At 37.4% G+C, this 19,532-nt stretch overlaps 1 protein-coding gene across 2 annotated transcripts in view; it reads right to left on the bottom strand.

Annotated features, from left to right (window-relative positions):
• The window catches only part of LOC137252206 (serine protease easter-like), a 339,821-nt gene that overhangs the window by 82,178 nt on the left and 238,111 nt on the right, over window positions 1-19,532 (bottom strand). Inside the window, exons 10-12 of one of the 2 annotated variants that reach the window (XM_067787600.1) lie at window positions 10,048-10,249; window positions 9,830-9,985; window positions 9,622-9,754 (exon numbers count right to left, since the gene is read on the bottom strand). The exons of the other annotated variant lie outside the window; for it this stretch is intronic. Coding sequence (XP_067643701.1) covers window positions 9,689-9,754; window positions 9,830-9,985; window positions 10,048-10,249 — 424 coding nt within the window. The 3' untranslated portion in view covers window positions 9,622-9,688. Of the gene's footprint in view, window positions 1-9,621; window positions 9,755-9,829; window positions 9,986-10,047; window positions 10,250-19,532 lie in introns of those variants that run through there. 2 annotated transcript variants of the gene reach the window in all.

Raw genomic sequence — 19,532 nt, 5'->3', positions numbered from 1 at the left:
AATGGAATTTTGCAGGCTCGGGTATGCGTAGTGGAACTTTTTTTCCTGAGCCCAAATCCTATCAAAAAATCGATGGCGCGATATCGGTTAATAAATCGACCTAGTCCAGTGTATATGGCTGCGTAATATGCCCTTTTTATTGTTCAGCATTTGTCACTCACGACATAGTGAAGTATCGAAGTTAAATATGGTATCTATATAGGTCGTGTCAAAATAAAAGCTCCATAATACTAGCTGTATTGTACTGAGCCCTTCTTATAGACTATAAGCACAACAATCTCCTCAATATTTACAAACATAAAAATTTACTGCAGTGATCACACTTTTCGCAGTTAGATTAAAACAAATTTTGGTGTGTTCTCAAATTTACTTTGACTAGGTAAAATTCGGCCACAAACTTGACCATATCAATGAAAAGACCTATTATACAATGTCAAATGCATTTGCCGTCCGTTTTGACTACAAAATGGCAATAAAATTGACCAAGAGCAGTTATACAACTTCTGCGTCTCAACAGGTTGACCGAAAATTACCTGTGTGGTCGGCAGATATCGGTGAAGTAGAATAGTTAAACAAGGGATGCCAACAGGTCCCAATTGAAAACAAGTAAGGAAGTTTAAGTTCGGGTGTAACCGAACATTACATACTCAGTTGAGAGCTATGCTGACAACATAAGGGAAAATAACCATGTGGGAAAATGAACCGGGGGTAATCCTGGAATGTATTTGTAGGATATGGGTATCAAATGAAAGGTGTTAATGAGTATTTTAAAAGGGAGTGATCCTTAGTTCCATAGGTGGACGCCGTTTCGAGATATCGCCATAAAGGTGGACCAGGGGTGACTCTAGAATTTGTTTGTACGATATGGGTATCAAACGAAAGGGGTTAATGAACATTTTAAAAGGGAGGGGGCCTTAGTTCTATACGTGGACGCCTTTTCCAGATATCGCCGTAAAGGTGGACCAGGGTTGACTCTAGAATGCGTTTGTACGATATGTGTATCAAATGAAAGGTGTTAATGAGTCTTTTTAAAAGGGTCTTTTCGAGATCGCCATAAAGGTGGACCAGGGGTGACTCTAGAATGTGTTTGTACGATATCGGTATCAAATTAAAGGTATTAATGAGGGTTTTAAAAGGGAGTGGTGGTAGTTGTATAGGTGGTCACCTTTTCGAGATATCGCCATAAAGGTGGACCAGGGGTGGCTCTAGAATATGTTTGTACGTTATGGGTATCAAATGAAAGGTGTTAATGAGTATTTTAAAAGGGCGTGGAGCTTAGTTCTATAGGTGGTCGCCTTTTCGATATATCGCCATAAAGGTGGACCCGGGGTGACTCTACAGTGTGTTTGCACGATATGGGTATCAAATTAAAGGTATTAATGAGGCTTTTAAAAGGGAGTGGTGGTAGTTGTATATGTGAAGGCGTTTTCCATACATCGACCAGAATGTGGACCAGGGTGACATAGAACATCATCTGTTGGATACCGCTAATTTATTTATATATATAACACCACGAACAGTTTTCCTGCCAAGATTTCAAGGGTTTTTTATTTCGCCCTGCAGAGCTTTTTCATTTCATTCTACTTAATATGGTAGGTGTCACACCCATTTTACAAAGTTTTTTTCTAAAGTTATATTTTGCGTTAATAAACCAATCCAAATACCATGTTTCATCCCTTTTTTCGTATTTGGTATATAATTATGGCATTTTTTTCATTTTTCGTAATTTTCGATATCGAAAAAGTGGGCGTGGTCATAGTCGGATTTCGGCCATTTTTTACACCAATACAAAGTGAGTTCAGATAAGTAAGTGAACTGAGTTTAGTAAAGATATACCGATTTTTGCTCAAGTTATCGTGTTAACGGCCGAGCGGAAGAACAGACGGTCGACTGTGTATAAAAACTGGGCGTGGCTTTAACCGATTTCGCCCTTTTTCACAGAAAACAGTTATCGTCCTAGAGTCTAAGCCTCTACCAAATTTCACAACGATTGGTAAATCTTTGTTCGACTTATGGCATTAAAAGTATCTTAGACAAATTAACTGAAAAAGGGCGGAGCCACGCCCATTTTAAAATTTTCTTTTATTTTTTTATTTTGTTGCAACATATCATTACTGGGGTTGAATGTTGACATAATTTACTTATATACTGTAAAGATATTAAATTTTTTGTTAAAATTTGACTTAAAAAAAAAATTTTTTTAAAAGTGGGCGTGGTCGTTCTCCGATTTTGCTAATTTTATTAAGCATACATATAGTAATAGGAGTAACGTTCCTGCCAAATTTCATCATGATATCTTCAACGACTGCCAAATTACAGCTTGCAAAATTTTAAATTACCTTCTTTTAAAAGTAGGCGGTGCCACGCCCTTTGTCCAAACTTTTACTAATTTTCTATTCAGCGGCATCAGTTCAACTCACCTACCAAGTTTCATTGCTTTATCCGTCTTTGGTAATGAATTATCGCACTTTTTCGGTTTTTCGAAATTTTCGATATCGAAAAAGTGGGCGTGGTTATAGTCCGATATCGTTCATTTTAAATAGCGATCTGAGATGAGTGCCCAGGAATCTACATACCCAATTTCGTCAAGACACCTCAAAATTTACTCAAGTTATCGTGTTAACGGACAGACGGACGGACGGACATGGCTCAATTAAATTTTTTTTCTATCATGATGATTTTGATATATGGAAGTCTATATCTATCTCGATTCCTTTATACCTGTACAACCAACCGTTATCCAATCAAAGTTAATATACTCTGTAAGCTCTGCTCAACTGAGTATAAAAGTATGCCTGAAAGTTCGCCAATTACTTTCTTTACTAAAACTTTTGCGAATTAAACCAAGCTAAGGGAAAGCCATTTGCTGTTTGTAAGAAAAGTCTTAGAAAAGAAGAAAATTGACACGTGTTACCACGCAGTTCACTTCTTAACACATTTAAAGGATTAATGAACCACAATGGAGAAGCTAATTAAGATTGACAGAAACAACAACAAAATGGGAAAAAATCAAGCAACAAAATGCCGTATTGTGATAAGTATTCAATATTCCATACCCAAAAATGACAACGAAGGCGAATTAAATCACTCAAAGCAGCCTTAACCTTGTTCCCTTGATAAAATATTTAATTGATCCTAAAAGTTTGCTACAATACTGTTTTAAAATTATTCGTGACACCTAGGATTTGTTTTTTGTTTTATTTGTTTCTACCATAAGTTGTTGTTGTGTTAGCCCCACATCACAATTGTTGTTGTCCTTTCTCTATTATTAACATTTTTTTCGTAACTCGTTATAACCAATTTATATGTTAATTTTCGTTGCGGTTATTTAAGTTTTAACTTTTCAATAATGCCAAAAGAGGGCCATTTTTCATAAACTGTGTTGGGTATTTTTAAATTGAGCTAATGAAAACATGACAACAACAGAGGCAATGTATCAGGCGTTATATATTTACGTTTCGCGCTTGATGTAGGTTTGGTTTAGTATTTCAGTAATGGCAACGAAAGGGTTAAGTACCATGTAGCGAAAATGACAGACAGACAAACAAAGCACCAGTTTTTCAGTACAGGTGAAATTAATACCTTCGAACTGGTGCTAAACCGATACAGGGTAGAACAGTTGGTAGCCGCATTTGTACCAACCGCGCTGTAGTCCGAGTTACATATGTGAATTTAAGTTAATTATTCAAAGGCAGGAACTATCTCAGAACCACCTATGATTGAACCCATGAGTTGAGAATACTATCCCATGGATTGCGCGGCGAACCCAGTTATTAAAGACAAATATGTGCTCGTTGCGCTAGACCTATCAAAAGCTTTTGATAAGGTCAACCATGGCACGTTACTGCAAGAGCTGGAAGGGTCTACCTTTCCTCCATGTCTTAAAAGGTGGACCACAAATTATCTGGGTGGTCAGCAGCGGTGCAATTTAGAAACGAAACATCAAAACCAAGGAGAATTAAACAAGGGGTGCCACAGGGTGGTGTCCTATCCCCACTTTTGTTTAATTTCTACATATCTAAGCTACCTTCACCACCGGAAGGAGTCACAATCGTTTCCTACGCCGATGACTGCACAATAATGGCCACAGGCCCAGGCCCAAAAATCGATGAGATATGAAACAGAATACGGCAAGAATACAGAGAACGGCTACCTCCCTGATTTCTCCAGATTTTTCGCCTCGCGAAACCTGGCATTATCAGCGACTAAATCCTCCGCGACCTTATTTACAACATGGACGTCCCAAATGTCGACCATTTTAAACATCCACGTCAATGGCACTACGCTACCGACTGTTTAACACCCCAAAATCTTGGGTGTGACGTCTGATCAGCGAACTCCACAATCAGGTGTCGGACCTTTATGCCAGGAATTGCCCGGTGAATCCAGTATGCAAAGAACAGTACCCAAAACTAGCGGAAGAGGAACGATTACTCCCCAGGGAAAGGCGAGTTACTCTAGCTTAACGTAGATCTGGATACTGTAACAGGTTAAACTCTGACCTATCCAGAATCAACCCCGACATACAAAATGTATGCCCCGCTTGCAATGTCTCCGCACATGACACCAACCATTTCTTTAATTGTAATGTGGAACCAACGCCTCTAACACCCCTCTCATTATGGTCCACCCCTGTTGAAACTGCAAGTTTCCTTGGACTCCCGGTAGAAGATATTGATGACAATTTGTGATCGGTCGCACCTATTGGATGGGGCGAAGCATTGTTACAACAACAACATGTACTCTAAACTCAGAGTTGAGGAAAGCAACCTTCCCAGGTAGACGCGCGTCGCTCTAGCTCAACTTCTATCGGAATACTGTAATAGGGTGACTCTTATTAATCTAGTATGAACTCCAATATACCCAATGTATGTGCTGTTTGTAACGTGTGCCCGCATGACACCAACAATCTTTTCAATTGCTATGTGTAACGAAAGCCTCTTACACCCTTATCTGGGCCAACCTCTTTGAAACAGCAAGTTTTCTTGGATTCCCTTTAGAGGATATCTATGACAATTTGTGAGTGGTCGTACCTATTGGATGGAGCGAAGCACTGCTTAGACAGCAACAAGCAGATTAGCAACATTGAGACAGGTCATTGTTTATTTGGGCGTTTCATAAAACATTTTTGCGAACAAACGCACATGCGGATAACGTTTTTATTGTGTAATGTTATATTTATATAGTATATATTTTTTTTTTTATATTTTACATTAAAATAAAATATTTTGAGCATATTTAAGATTCACTTTTTGAGTGTCAAAAAACATACGCGCATACGTCTTGCCTCGTTGCACGTTAATCAGCAACCAAACCAATCATACTACGATGATTTTACTCTTACCACTACAGCTTCAGTTACAATTTTGTTGACCACTGCTAGGTTCATCTCTTTCTTAGAAACAAGGATCTGCTTGAGTGCATATTTTTTTACTACTTAAGCTATTTGTACTTTAAAATTTTCCATTTAAACAAAAGCTGTAAGCTTCATGCTCCTGCACTTAATGCGGCGCAATACTTCAAGCATAAAAAATAATTTGCATAATTTCCCAAAGCGTGAAACCAACGCAATGTCTCATATATTTCGGTTGCTATATTTTTATAATTTTCGTAACTTTACAGTTTATTTCATTGTAATTAAAGGAAAGAGAAGGAAAAAACAGTGAAATGGAAGCGCTAAAGCATACGACCAAATGATTTCAATGCATTGGAATTGGTTATAATGGGCTTCTTTGTATTGCTTGGGAAAAATAAAAATACTTGAACCAGTGGTGCACTCGAGAGCTTCGGAGAGCTTCCGAAAAGCTTCTGAGAGAAAACTGTTCGGCGTTCACATACATGTCGTGTGAGCGTAGCGACAGAGATTCTGTAAAAGTTAGGTTAGGTTGAACTGGCCGGTCCATGAGGACTGAATTAGTCCGTAGTGTTACCAGAAGTTTGTTTTACCGACCCAACTGAAAACCCTATCAAAAACCAGGACCTATGTTATAAAATAACTCCGTCCTCTTGGCAAATACTAGAAGATTCCTAGGATTTAAGCCACTTGCTTCTTCTAGATCTGACAGCTGTATCACTCCTAATAGCTGGAGTCTTAGCCTTGCAAGCGCAGGGCAAGAGCACAGAACGTGCTCGAGCGTTTCCTCCTCCAGCCCACACTTCCTACGTCTGCTATCACTGAACAAGCCTAATTTAAAGGCATGTGACGCCAGAAGGCAGTGTCCAGTCAGAATACCCGTCATGAGTCTACAGCCCTCTCTTTTTAATGATAAAAGCAACTTTGTTAGTCTGAGGTTGTAAGACCTCCACATAATCTTCGATACTTTACAGCCCCGCGCTTAAACCGACGCCTGCTGGGTCGAACATGTGCACTTCTCACCTTCGCTTAATCTCGCCCATTCTAATTGGGACGTCTACGGAGCAAGCTTCAAAGGCTGCGCCCTTTTTAGCTACAGAGTTCATCCGCTTTTTCATTCCCATCTATTCCCCGTATGCCCTGGGACCCAATATAGATGTTTGCTTCTCCCTGTCCCGATTATCTCCAGGGACTGCTTACACTCTAACATGCATTTAGATGCTATGCTATGCGAGATTATTGCCTTAATTGCTGCTTGAACGTCAATATAAAAGTTAACACGATTGCAGCTTGGGCTATTTTCTTCCAGGGTTTCTACTGCTTTGGTTACGGCTACTATTTCCGCTTGGAAAACGCTACAGTAATTCGGCAGCCTGTAGGATCTGTTTATTTCCGGATCAGCACAGTATACCGCAGACCCTACACCTTCCACTACTTTGGAACCATCTGCGTACACATGTATCGCCTCGTCCGCCATTTGAGCACCCATGCGCCAACCGTCCACCTCTATTGTGGCCTTAAGATCGCCCTCGAAGCGTAGTTAGGGAATCAGGTAATCTGTTCGTCTTGTGATTGATGACGCTATACTACTATGGCCGTATGGTCGGCGCTCAAGCTGCCCCGAGGCACCGAGCCTGGTTGCAGTTGTTAACGTTATGTTCTTTGCTACCAGGTCTACAGGTGGAATGTGCAGAATGGCATGCAGTGCAGCTGTCGGGGTTGTTTTCAGGGCTCCCGTAATGCTAAGCATTGATAGTCTGCATACCCCCTCTAATTTTTGAGGTAGATTGTTTTTGTGTGGCTTTCCACCAAACAAGAACTCCATAGTATAGGATAGGGCTTACAATCGCTGTAAAATCCAATGAGGAAGAGAGGGCGATAAGCCCCGCCCCAGCATTCTTCTACACGCATAAAGTGACGTTGAAGTCTTCTTCACCCTCTACTCCACGTTGAGCTTCCATGACAGCTTACTGTCTAGGATGATTCCTAGATACTTTGTGCAAGGTTTCTCCTGTAGGGTCACCCCTCCTAACTTAGGCCTGATCCAATTTGGATTCTGTAAAACAAGCAGTCTATCAGTCTTAAATTGTACTTCAAGCAGTAATCTTCTCATTCTATGCTCAAACACGTTCCATGTAAACACATACTATTATAAAAAAAAACTGCGTTTGTATTCGAAGCTCTACCAGCGTTGTACTCTACTGACTTAAATTAAATATAAAAATAAATTTAGATGAAAACGAATAATAAAGTTTTTAGAGAAGCACAAGGACATCCTATTATTTTGTTATGTAAATGTTTTTTTTTTGCTATCACAGTCGAGCTTAAAATATTTTATTTACATTTTTTCACTTTTTGTTTCAATATAAGCACTCTTTTGTCTTCCCACACCTTACGCTCCCATATTTGTCCTTTCATTATCGCATAGCAATAAAACGCCGAGCAACTTATGATGAATGACAACAACAACGTTTTTTATAGCACACCGTGTGGCAAATGTAAAAAAGGAACAAATGACCAGTCGCTCCTCACACATTTTTCAATTGAAAAAGAAGAATCAAAAAAGTTTTTAATTGTAGGCACAAATTATGCAGACGTAATAGTCAGTGTGGTTATGAAAATAATAAAATACTCATACAAAAGGGATTTGAGCCATAGCCGGAGGGCTTAAGTGTACGTGATAAGGTTGAATAATGAACTGAAATATGAGTTTATATAAAAAAAGGTTGAAACGGTTGCAGAGCCGCAAAAATTGCTTTATAAAAAAGATTTTTTTTTTAATATTAAAGAATTGCATTTTTTTTAATTTATTTCACTATAAGATAAATGTTAGTCGTATCTTTAATTAAATATGGTATATTTATACTGAACAAATCCATGAGTTTGACAATATAGAGTACGCGGCCCGAGAAATGGATATGGTAGTCAAAGCAGATGAAATTAACTCGATAGGTATATAACTGAAAATGCCAATGGTTAAGCCAAGAGGAAAACGGATACTGAACAAAAAAAAAAAAAACGAAAAACGGTACAGCGACTAGGCTGTGGATAATAGTGTGGCACACCGACCACTTTCAGGTGGCCAGGCTGCGAAAAAAACACTACAGTACATCAGAAGTGGACAGTGCTTGAAGACTTTTTATTTCTTTCATATGTCAGTCGATTTATCGATAACTACTGTCAATTTGTGTATATCTCTAAAACCAAGCCAAATGACAAAGGTTTTGTTTTTGCAATATATATAATCTACAATTTTATAATTAATGAGGTCCTAGGAAACTTTTGGTATTTGCCAAGAGGACAGAGTTATTCCATAACATAAGTGCTGGCACCTAATTGAGGGCTTTCCGTTTGGTAGTCAAACAAAGTCTGGTAACACTATGGACAGTACATTCATGTGAGTTCTTTATTGACCGGCCAGTTCAACTTTACATGTTAGAAATTTTACTCCAGCCATTTGGGCTCTAGTAAAGTGCTGCTGTTCCTCGAGTTATACATAATAGACATGGTCGAAGGTAAGAAAAAATTAGTGTTCTTGGGAGCGGAGTTTTCAAAATAATTAGGGTGTGTTGCGCTTTTTGAAGTCTCATTAGTTCTGACTACTTTCTGTATTTTGCAAAGCCGCTGACGCATTAATATGAAGCAAACAACTCCTCTTCTAAGCGCTCCGTCTTAATACTCACATATATCTACTTTTTCTCATTTCTTTTAACAAATCTCTATTGGGCTCATGTTATTTCCATTACATCGTCTTACAGTCAAAAGCATTGTAAAACCAAGCAAACAAGTAAAGGCGTAAAAGGTCAATGATACTCTCGTGGCACATTTTCTGCTAATTGAAACAACAAATGAGTGCAGTGACTGAACGACATCTTGTTTACCAACTGCTAATAAAAGCGGTTACTTTTGTTAATCATCAACTAAATCCACAGTTCCTCTAAACTCAACTCCAATATAACACTTTTTTATTTTACTTAAACACGTTTCTGGCCGTTTGGTGGTTTTTGTTGTATGCGATGGTCGAAGCAAAGCAGAAAGGGTCAAAGAAGGATTGCAAAAAAAACCCTAACGTTTGGCAGGGTGTTGCTTGCATTAACCGGAAACTCAGTCAGCTTGGCTATCTTGGATTTCATGGCAGTAAAGACGTGACGACTTTCAAAACCTTTTGTTTTGGTTTAGCAACAGAAATCGAAATAAAAGGCCATGAATTAATCTACTTAAGCGACAAATATTTATTAATTTTGATTAATGCAAGTTTAACTCCTACCAAAAAAACAAAAACTTTTTTCAAGTTACGAACTCAGCATGTTTTGACAACTACCTCACTTGCAGTCTCTAGCCAGCCTCCTCCACTAGCCTAGTCCTCAAAAGCGTGAAAAATTGATATGAAGTCGTACAAAGCTAAAAAGATAAAACACGTTTTGAATAAAGTTAACTTTTTAAGTTCTTAACAACTAATTCACGCCCCCTGCTTACCGATTTGAAGCTATCCATTGAGATCTCGAAAAATCGAAAAGCTGTCAAATGTGCATACCGTTGAGATCTGGCTATTGGCAATACCAACATACGAACATATTTGTAGTTTCCGTTATACCATTCATGATTATAAAACGCATCACTTATGCCAGTGCTCTGAGAGAGAAAAAGTTTGCAAATTTCGATAAAAAAACTTTACTAAAAATTCCACTTATTACCAAATCAATAAGTTTGTCGCCAAAATAGGAAATGAAATACACATGAACCGTGGCTGCTATGAGAAAGGCGATAAATTTCAACACACTTACAAGCTCTGTACCCGTTACCAGTTGTAGACCGATTAGACAGAGAACCAAACCTGAGCCCATGTAGTTGAGAAGAATAGAGAGACTGAAGGTAGCGTCAATTTTTTCGGAGTAACTAAAATTAAAAAAAAAAAAACAGGAAAGAATAGTGCAGAGAAAATTTACATTTTTAGCTCAGAGCCAAGGCGAATTCAGTGCCAGTTGTTGTTATGCGGTCAGCTGATTGATTCTTCTTGATAATTTTGATAAATTTTGATACAATGCCTTAGTACAACAATATGACAGTTGATCGAAATCAATGCTAATTTACTTTTGACTTAATATCAAGGCGAATCCATAAAAGGTGATAGCGAGGGAGTTCGCCCAATTCGCCGTGCAGAAGAATGTCAGATCAGCATAAAATTAGCATTGACTTCGATTAACTGCCATATTTTTGTACCAAGGCATTGTATGGAAAATAATCAAGAAGAAGCAATCAGCTGTTTGGATAACAAAACCGGGTACTGAATTCTGCATGGTGAAATATAGGGAGATAACCAAGGTGACGTCGTTACAGGTGGTGTTATCCCATCAGCTGATTGCTTCTTCTTGATAATTTTCCATACAAAGCCTTGTACAACAAAATGTCAGTTAATCGAAATCTATGAAAATTTTCTTTTGACTTGACATTCATCTGCACGGCGAATTGATTGAATTCGCTTTGCCACCACCTGGTATAGATTCGCCTTGGAGATAGCATAAGCGGATTCAGCATGAAAGCCTTGCAAACATACTCACTTAAGCTACAACTACATGAGCGTATTTTCAGGCTTTGTCGCATGAAGACTTCCATCTCGTTTTTCAGCTGTGTAGATTAGAGGAAAGGGAAATGCTTGGTGGAATAATTATCACAAAACTACTAAATGGATTAATTTCAAGCCGATTACTTGTGAACGAAGTAAACTTTATTGTTCCCTCTCGAACTACGAGACATCACAAACTTCGTCTTTTAAAACAATTTAGAACGAAATTCGAATTAAACGATGTTGCGCCAGGATTATAACTCTAACTCATTTGGTGGCTCCGACTAACTTTTTTCTGTAAGAAAGGTTGTTTTCACCTTGCCTAATAAGTATACTACATTACTTAAATATATTAAATATAGTATATATGTCGGATCTGTCAATAAGTTTAGAGTATTTGGACATACTTTGATGAAGTGACGCGCACTGTTTCACAAAACACTTGTTGTAAGTTTATATACTAAAAATTAGTAGGCGAGAAAAACAATAATGAAAATATTTGAGTAGTAAAAAATATGAGGCAGAATAAAATTATTATTGATTGAAAGTGCCTGCGCGTCAATTCCTCTTAGACTTTTGATAATGACTTCGCATCCTGCGTCATATATATTGATTTAAGTATTACACTCAGCTCATGATATTTATTCTGTAGCTGAGTAGTTTTAGATCTTGACACTCCGCAAACCCTACCAACGACTCGACCAAACAAAAATGTATCATGAGCATGATTAGTAGAACACCCAGGAATGTATGGTATTTGCAAAAGTATCAAATTATTTCGCTCCCCACGCATTTTTTGAAAGAATGGGGATAAAAGATAAGATCTGTAAAAAAATCTGGCTATCTGCAATAAAGAAATTCCATGGAAATTTGACCTAAAAGCTAAAAATGCACTAGAAAATTGTGTATGTCTTTATTGGCTAATATCTCGTAAACCGGTAATTTTAGGAGAAATAATGACATAAGGACTTTTATTTAGATTGGATCAGGAGTAAATTGCCCATATAAATGTTGTACCTGTGAGTGCCCTTTCAAGGACTTTTAATAAGTCGAAGTTAATTTTTATTTTTTTGTAATGTTCAAATAAAATACATGCAAAATAATGGATTAGATATGGTATATACCGTTTGGTAGGATATTAAGCACAGTTTAATTTTAACAGAGCATTTTAATTTTAGTAACATTTTTGCAATGGTGGGATGGCGTAAAACTGAGCAAAACCTTTTTTAAATTTCTAAAAATATACAGAATGAGATAATTCAGGGGTAAAGTTCTTATCCCCTTCGCTCCACATAAAAGACAAGATCTGAAAAAAAATCTGTAGTGAAAATATTCCATGCGCTTTTGACCTAAAGTCTAAAAATGCAGTAAAAATTGTACATACGTTACTCACAAAAATAACTACACACTTGGTTTATGCTGAAAAAAACTCAAATGCAGTGGCTCACAGCTTAATTGATAATTTTCATCTAAAATATCGCAAATGCTCTAACAGAAACCACATCTAAAAAATGTCAAAGGTTATTCAAAGGTAAGGAGTATTAATCAAAATTTCAAAAATGACCATCAAAATTTTCAAATTTTGTTTCAAAATTTCTAGAAAATTTTTGAATATGCAGTTGTGTAGCCCAATATATTTTAGTATAATAATGTGCAAGTTAGAAAAAGCTCACAATTTCTCCTGAATTTTCAGAATTTTTTTCGGCGAGGATGTTGAGCAATTTCTTCCATGCATCGCATGAACAAAAATGCATTTTTGACTCCAATCTAATACTTACATATGTCATTATTTCTTCTAAAATTACTGGTTTACGAGATATTAGCCAATAAAGACATATACAATTTTCTAGTGTATTTTTAGCCTTTAGGTCAAATTTCCATGGAATTTTTTCACTACAGATGACCAGATTTTTTTACAGATCTTATTTTTTATCCCCATTCTTTCAGAAAATGCGTGGGACGCGAAAAAAAATTAGCACTTTATTTCTGTGGGTGTTCTAATGATTAGTCGGATTTCAATGTTCGAGGGCAGTGCGCTGGTACAAAGTAAAAGAAAAAAAAATTGCGGACGTATTGAAGGCCAAACTCTAAAGGCTAGTTATGGAGTTTGGCCTTAATTCAATCACTGATTTTCGCCATTTTTATATAAAAACAAGTAAGGAAAGTTAAGTTCGGGTGTAACCGAACATTACATACTCAGTTGAGAGCTATGGTGACAACATAAGGGAAAATAACCATGTAGGAAAATGAACCGAGGGAAACCCTGGAATGTGTTTGTATGACATGTGTATCAAACGAAAGGCATTAAAGAGTATTTTATGAGGGAGTGGGCCATAGTTCTATAGGTGGACGCCATTTAGGGATATAGCCATAAAGGTGGATCAGGGTTGCGTTTGTACAATATGGGCATCAAACGAATGGTGTTAATGAGTATTTTAAAAGGGAGTGGGCCTTAGTTCTATAGGTGGATGCCGTTTCGAAATATCGCCATAAAGGTGGACCAGGGTTGACTCTAGAATGTGTTTGTACGATAGGGGTATCGAATTAAAGGTATTAATGAGGGTTTTAAAATGGAGTGGTGGTTGTTGTATAGTTGGTCGCCTTTTCAAGATATCGCCATAAAGGTGGACCAGGGGTGACTCTAGAATGCGTTTGTACGATATGGGTATCAAATGAAAAGTGTTAATAAGTATTTTAAAAGGGAGTAATCCTTAGTTCCATAGGTGGACGCCGTTTCGAGATATCGCCATAAAGGTGGACCAGGGGTGACCCTAGAATTTGTTTGTTCAATATGGGCATCAAACGAAAGGTGTTAATGAGTATTTTAAAAGGGAGTGGGCCTTAGTTCTATAGTTGGACGCCGTTTCGAAGTATCGCCATAAAGGTGGACCAGGGGTGACTCTAGAATGTGTTTTTACGATATGGGTATCAAATTAAAGGTATTAATGAGGGTTTTAAAACGGAGTGGTGGTTGTTGTATAGGTGGTCGCATTTTCGAAATATCGCCACAAAGGTGGGCCAGGGGTGACTCTAGAATTCGCTTGTGCAATATGGGTATCAAAGGAAAGGAGTTAATGAGTATTTTAAAAGGGAGTGGGCTTTAGTTCTATAGGTGGACGCCTTTTCGAGGTATCGCAATAAAGGTGTGACCAGGGGTGACTCTAGACTTTGTGAGTACGATATGGGTATCAAATGAAAGGTGTTAATGAGTATTTTTAAAAGGGAGTGGGCCTTCGTTCTATAGGTTTTCCCCTTTTCGAGATATCGCCATAAAGGTGGACCAGGGGTGACTTTAGAATATGTTTGTACGATATGGGTATCAAATGAAAGGTGTTAATGAGTATTTTAAAAGGGAGTAATCCTTAGTTCCATATGTGGACGCCGTTTCGAGATATCGCCATAAAGGTGGGCCAGGGGTGACTCTAAAATTCGTTTGTGCAATATGGGTATCAAGCGAAATGAGTTAATGAGTATTTTAAAAGGAGTGGTGGTTGTTGTATAGGTGGTCGCATTTTCGAAATATCGCCATAAAGGTGGACCAGGGGTGACTCTAGAATTTGTTTGTACAATATCGGTATCAAAAGAAAGGTGTTAATAAGTATTTTAAAAGGGAGTAATCCTTAGTTCCATAGGTGGACGCCGTTTCGAGATATCGCCATAAAGGTGGGCCAGGGGTGACTCTAGAATTCGTTTGTGCAATATGGGTATCAAACGAAAGGAGTTAATGAGTATTTTAAAAGGGAGTGGGCCTTAGTTCTATAGGTGGACGCCTTTTCGAGATATCACCATAAAGGTGGACCAGGGGTGACTCTAGAATGAGTTTGTACGATATGGGTATCAAATTAAAGGTATTAATGAGAGTTTTAAAAGGGAGTGGTCGTAGTTGTATATGTGAAGGCGTTTTCCAGATATCGACCAAAATGTGGACCAGGGTGACCCAGAACATCATCTGTTGGATACCGCTAATTTATTTATATATGTAATACCTGCCAAGATTTTAAGGGTTTTTATTTCGCCCTGCAGAACTTTTTTATTTTCTTCTACTTAATATGGTAGGTGTCACAACCATTTTATAAAGTTTTTCTAAAGTTATATTTCGCTTCAATAAAACAATCCAATTACCTTACCATGTTTCATCCCTTTTTTCGTATTTGGTATAGAATTATGGCATTTTTTTCATTTTTCATAATTTTCGATATCGAAAAAGTGGTCGTGGTCATAGTCGGATTTCGTTCATTTTTCATACCAAGATAAAGTGAGTTCAAGTAAGCACGTGAACTAAGTTTATTAAAGATATGTCGATTTTTGCTCAAGTTATCGTGTTAACGGCCATGCGGAAGTACAGACGGACGACTGTGTATAAAAACTGGGCGTGGTATCAACCGATTTTCACAGAAAACAGTTAGCGTCATAAAATCTATGACCCTACCAAATTTCAAAAGGATTGGTTAATTTTTGTTCGACTTATGGCGTTAAAAGTATCCTAGACAAATTAAATGAAAAAGGGCGGAGCCACGCCCATTTTGAAATTTTCTTTTATTTTTGTATTTTGTTGCACCATATCATTACTGGAGTTGAATGTTGACATAATTTACTTATTTACTGTAAAGATATTAAATTTTTTGTAAAAATTTTATTTAAAAAAAAATTTTTTTAAAAGTTGGCGTGATCCTTCTCCGATTTTGCTAATTTTTATTAAGCGTACATATAGTAATAGGAGTAACGTTCCTGCCAAATTTCATCATGATATCTTCAACGACTGCCAAATTACAGCTTGCAAAACTTTTAAATTACCTTCTTTTAAAAGTGGGCGGTGCCACGCCCATTGTCCAAAATTTTACTAATTTTCTATTCTGCGTCATAAGTTCAACTCATCTACCAAGTTTCGTCGCTTTAGCTGTCTTTTGTAATGAATTGTCGCACTTTTTCTGTTTTTCGAAATTTTCGATATCGAAAAAGTGGGCGTGGTTATAGTCTGATATCGTTCATTTTAAATAGCGATCTTAGATGAGTGCTCAGGAACCTACATACCAAATTTCACCAAGATACCTCAAAATTTACTCAAGTTATCGTGTTAACGGACGGACGGACGGACGGACGGACATAGCTCAATCAAATTTTTTTTCGATCCTGATTATTTTGATATATGGAAGTCTATATCTATCTCGATTCCTTTATATATGTACAACCAACCGTTATCCAATCAAACTTAATATACTCTGTGAGCTCTGCTCAACTGAGTATAATAAAAAACAAGTAATAAAGTCTAAGTTCGAGTGAAACTGAACATTAGGTACCGAGCTTTGCCTTGAAACGCTATTGTTGTTTGCTTTGTGTGGTTAATAGTGTTATAAGGCTGCCCAATAATACATATATGGTTCTTTTATGAACTTATTTTCGTTCAAAAGAAGCAAAAATAATATAGAGCCCACCACTAATGAACTTCAATGCATTACCTTTAAGGGCTTTTGATTTACGGCTTGTTAAACTCCAAATTTTCTTCTTATAAATGTGGGTGGTGCTACGCCCATATTCCAAAATTTTTTGGAATTTATGTTTTGCGTCATAAAAGTAATCCACCTACCAAACTTTATTAGCCTAGCGGTATTCGTTTTTGAATTTTATAATTTTTCCTATTTTTCTGAATTTTCGATATCGAAAAAGTGGGCAGATAAGCTTGCGTACCGAATTTTCTTGAAGATATGTAAATATTTGCTCAAGTTATCGTGTTAACGGACGAACAGACGGATGGATGGACGGACGGACGGACATGGCTTAGTCAAATTTCGATTCCTTTATACCTGTACAACCAACCGTTATCCAATCAAAGTTGTAATACCCTGTTTAAAAGTACAACTGGGTATAATTAGATAAATTTATACTCACTCCAATATTTCATTATGATATGACAGCAAAGGGCCCAACAGCCTCATGTCTTCATCTTTACCAGTCAGCTGCAGTTGCTCAATTCGGCTTGCCAAATATTCTAAATGCATATTAACCAAATGTACCAAAGTTATTAGCAATAAATCGCCACCCAAAAATAAAAACGTCATATAAAACGATCCCATGAATTGTACTAGATATGATATCGAATAAAATAATGGTGTCTTGTCATTATATAAGTACCACATCGTATAAGGATATTTATAACTGAATTCCTGCTCATTGTTGTCACGTAACCAATATTCAAAAATTGAATGAGTTAAAGGATGTAAACTGAACATTAGCGTTGTAAACATATCCCATAGTGTTAAGTATTTATTACAGTTATAGATTTTTTTATAATATTCAACCACTTTATACGCTTGCCTCCCCTCAGCGGTTTTCGGATGCCTAGCAATCAGACCTTTTACAATGAATTCAATTTTATGCCGTCCCAGCCATAATGTAGCACCCTTCATCAATGAATTAAGGCCATAACCCCAATAAATGATTTGATCGGCATAATCTAATGAAGATTCCAAACTGTCAAATATGAAGAAGAGTCCCATACTTGAATAATTATATGAGACAAACGAGCTGAAGACGCAGAATGCAGTTTTAATATATTTTTTTGGTAACTCATCAGGTGTCCATTTGAAAAGTTGTTCACCATTAAGGTTTATTAGAAATAGTGGTATTTTGACAAAATCTTGTATAGTTGCAGCTGGTTCTTTAGTATTGTCTGATGAAAACATTGTTGCATCACAGAAGAAAAATATTTCACGTATAATTATAGAAATAAACTTGACAGCGACTATGGCTTGGACTGTGTGAGTTTGGGTTTTTATACAGAAGTTTTACACTATATACATGGGCGTCGTTAGATGAGAGGGCCGCCATTCATCATCATTAATCAGTCACACATTACCCTGTGTGTTAAGGGCTATAATGTGCCAACGGTTAGTATGCCGATCTTAAAAAGCGATTATAATAACATGGCTTACCCAATTCATGAGTGGTGTATTACTAGATTTGGAGCAATGTGGACGCAGCGTGCGCAACGCTAATATGGTCGTTATTCTAAACAGTACTCGCGGGGAGCAGGAAAAGCTGTTGTGATCTGTATATATTGTAACATTGATACTGGTTTAGAGCTGACATCCCCTGTCCTAGTTGGCGAATGGCGGAGGCTGTTGTTTCATCTTAAATGCGAGGAGAGTTAGTTCGCTTTTGGGAAAGTAGACAATAAAGTATTCTTAATAGCGCAATGCGGTCTGTTCTCCGCCGAAGTTGGCCATACAGCATTCTAATTGGAGCTATGTGGAATCTTCTCCGCTGAAGTGAACAATATAGCATTCTCTTCGGATTTATGTGATTTTTTCAGCTCCCGAAGTTAGCAATAAAGCATTCCCTTCGGAGCTATGGGTATCTTCTATGCCATTAAAGTTTTTCCTTGGAGGCTCTGTCAGCAAGGGTTAAGCGGCCTGTTTACCTATTCTAACTAATGTATAAATTTTTCAACTTTTCGTTTTGCGGAAGGTCAAAGAAAGGGTTGATCAAATGCATTAATTGATGAGTAAATGAAGACAAAGCAGATGCCCTTCGTTTGTGGATAACCGAAAGAGTAGGGTATGTGTTCTATTTTATTTTTGAAATGTTTGAAACTACGTTAGGCTCTGTTGAACGGGGGCATCGGATTTTGTAAATGTGATTAATAGATAAGTCGAAGACGCCATAGATGTGTGACGATAAGGTCAAAATCGCATTCCTTTATTGTGATGCAGTAGTATATAATTTCGTTTGTTACTCCTGGTGGCCAGAAAATTTGATTCAGATCCCTTAATTGTAGAACTCTCTCGAGGGCCAGAACATGATACGAATAACTTATGCTTTGCTTTGAATGGTATTGACACTCACGGTGGAGTTTCCGTGCAACCTGGGCCAATATAAAACGTTTTAATTAGATCTTGTACCTTAACAAGGTAAGACTTTGTAGTTGTAATTTGATACCAACGATCGTGCACTGAAGTGTGTGGCAGGGAGTTTGGAGCCTTCGTTCGCGGTCGGTCAGCTCCTGCTGGTAAAAGCGAAAATGTAAAATGAAGCTATCTGAAGGATTGGTATTCAATATATATAAATTATAACTTAACTAGAAATGGACCAAGGAGGAAAACTTGAACTTTTAACACACACCCCAAAGAACACACATCTCAAACAGTAATTTGACGTTAAATCCAAACCATGCTTTACAAAAGTGATCACTCAAGAGTTGTATTTGCTGGGAGCGCCCATAGATCTGCCACTCTTTAACTTCACACATCACGGAAAAAATGGACTACCAGTAAGGATCGTTATGTTGTCAGCCTGTGTGAAATTTTCTACCCTACTGACTAGGCTGTCACTTACAATGGTGATAACATAACAACACACACAGTAAGTGACAACATTCCTTTGAAGACTATATAAGCAGAGTGTGAAATAGACGCAAGAGCATAGTTGAACTTATATCAAGGACACCGCAAAAATATTGTGTGCCTAATAATAACGCATCCTACTCCTACGCGTTTCAACATTCGAACTACACCTCTGCAAAATAAAAATCTAAATTCACTACCTTTCTGTTTATTCACAAATAATTAGCAGAAATTATATCTTAATACATGCAAACTCTGTCAGTTGGCTATTTGCAAT

The sequence above is a fragment of the Eurosta solidaginis genome, chromosome 5, assembly GCF_040869045.1.
Source record: "Eurosta solidaginis isolate ZX-2024a chromosome 5, ASM4086904v1, whole genome shotgun sequence".
In the NCBI taxonomy this organism is placed as follows: Eukaryota; Metazoa; Arthropoda; class Insecta; order Diptera; family Tephritidae; genus Eurosta; species Eurosta solidaginis.
This window is presented reverse-complemented; position numbering and strand designations above follow the sequence as displayed.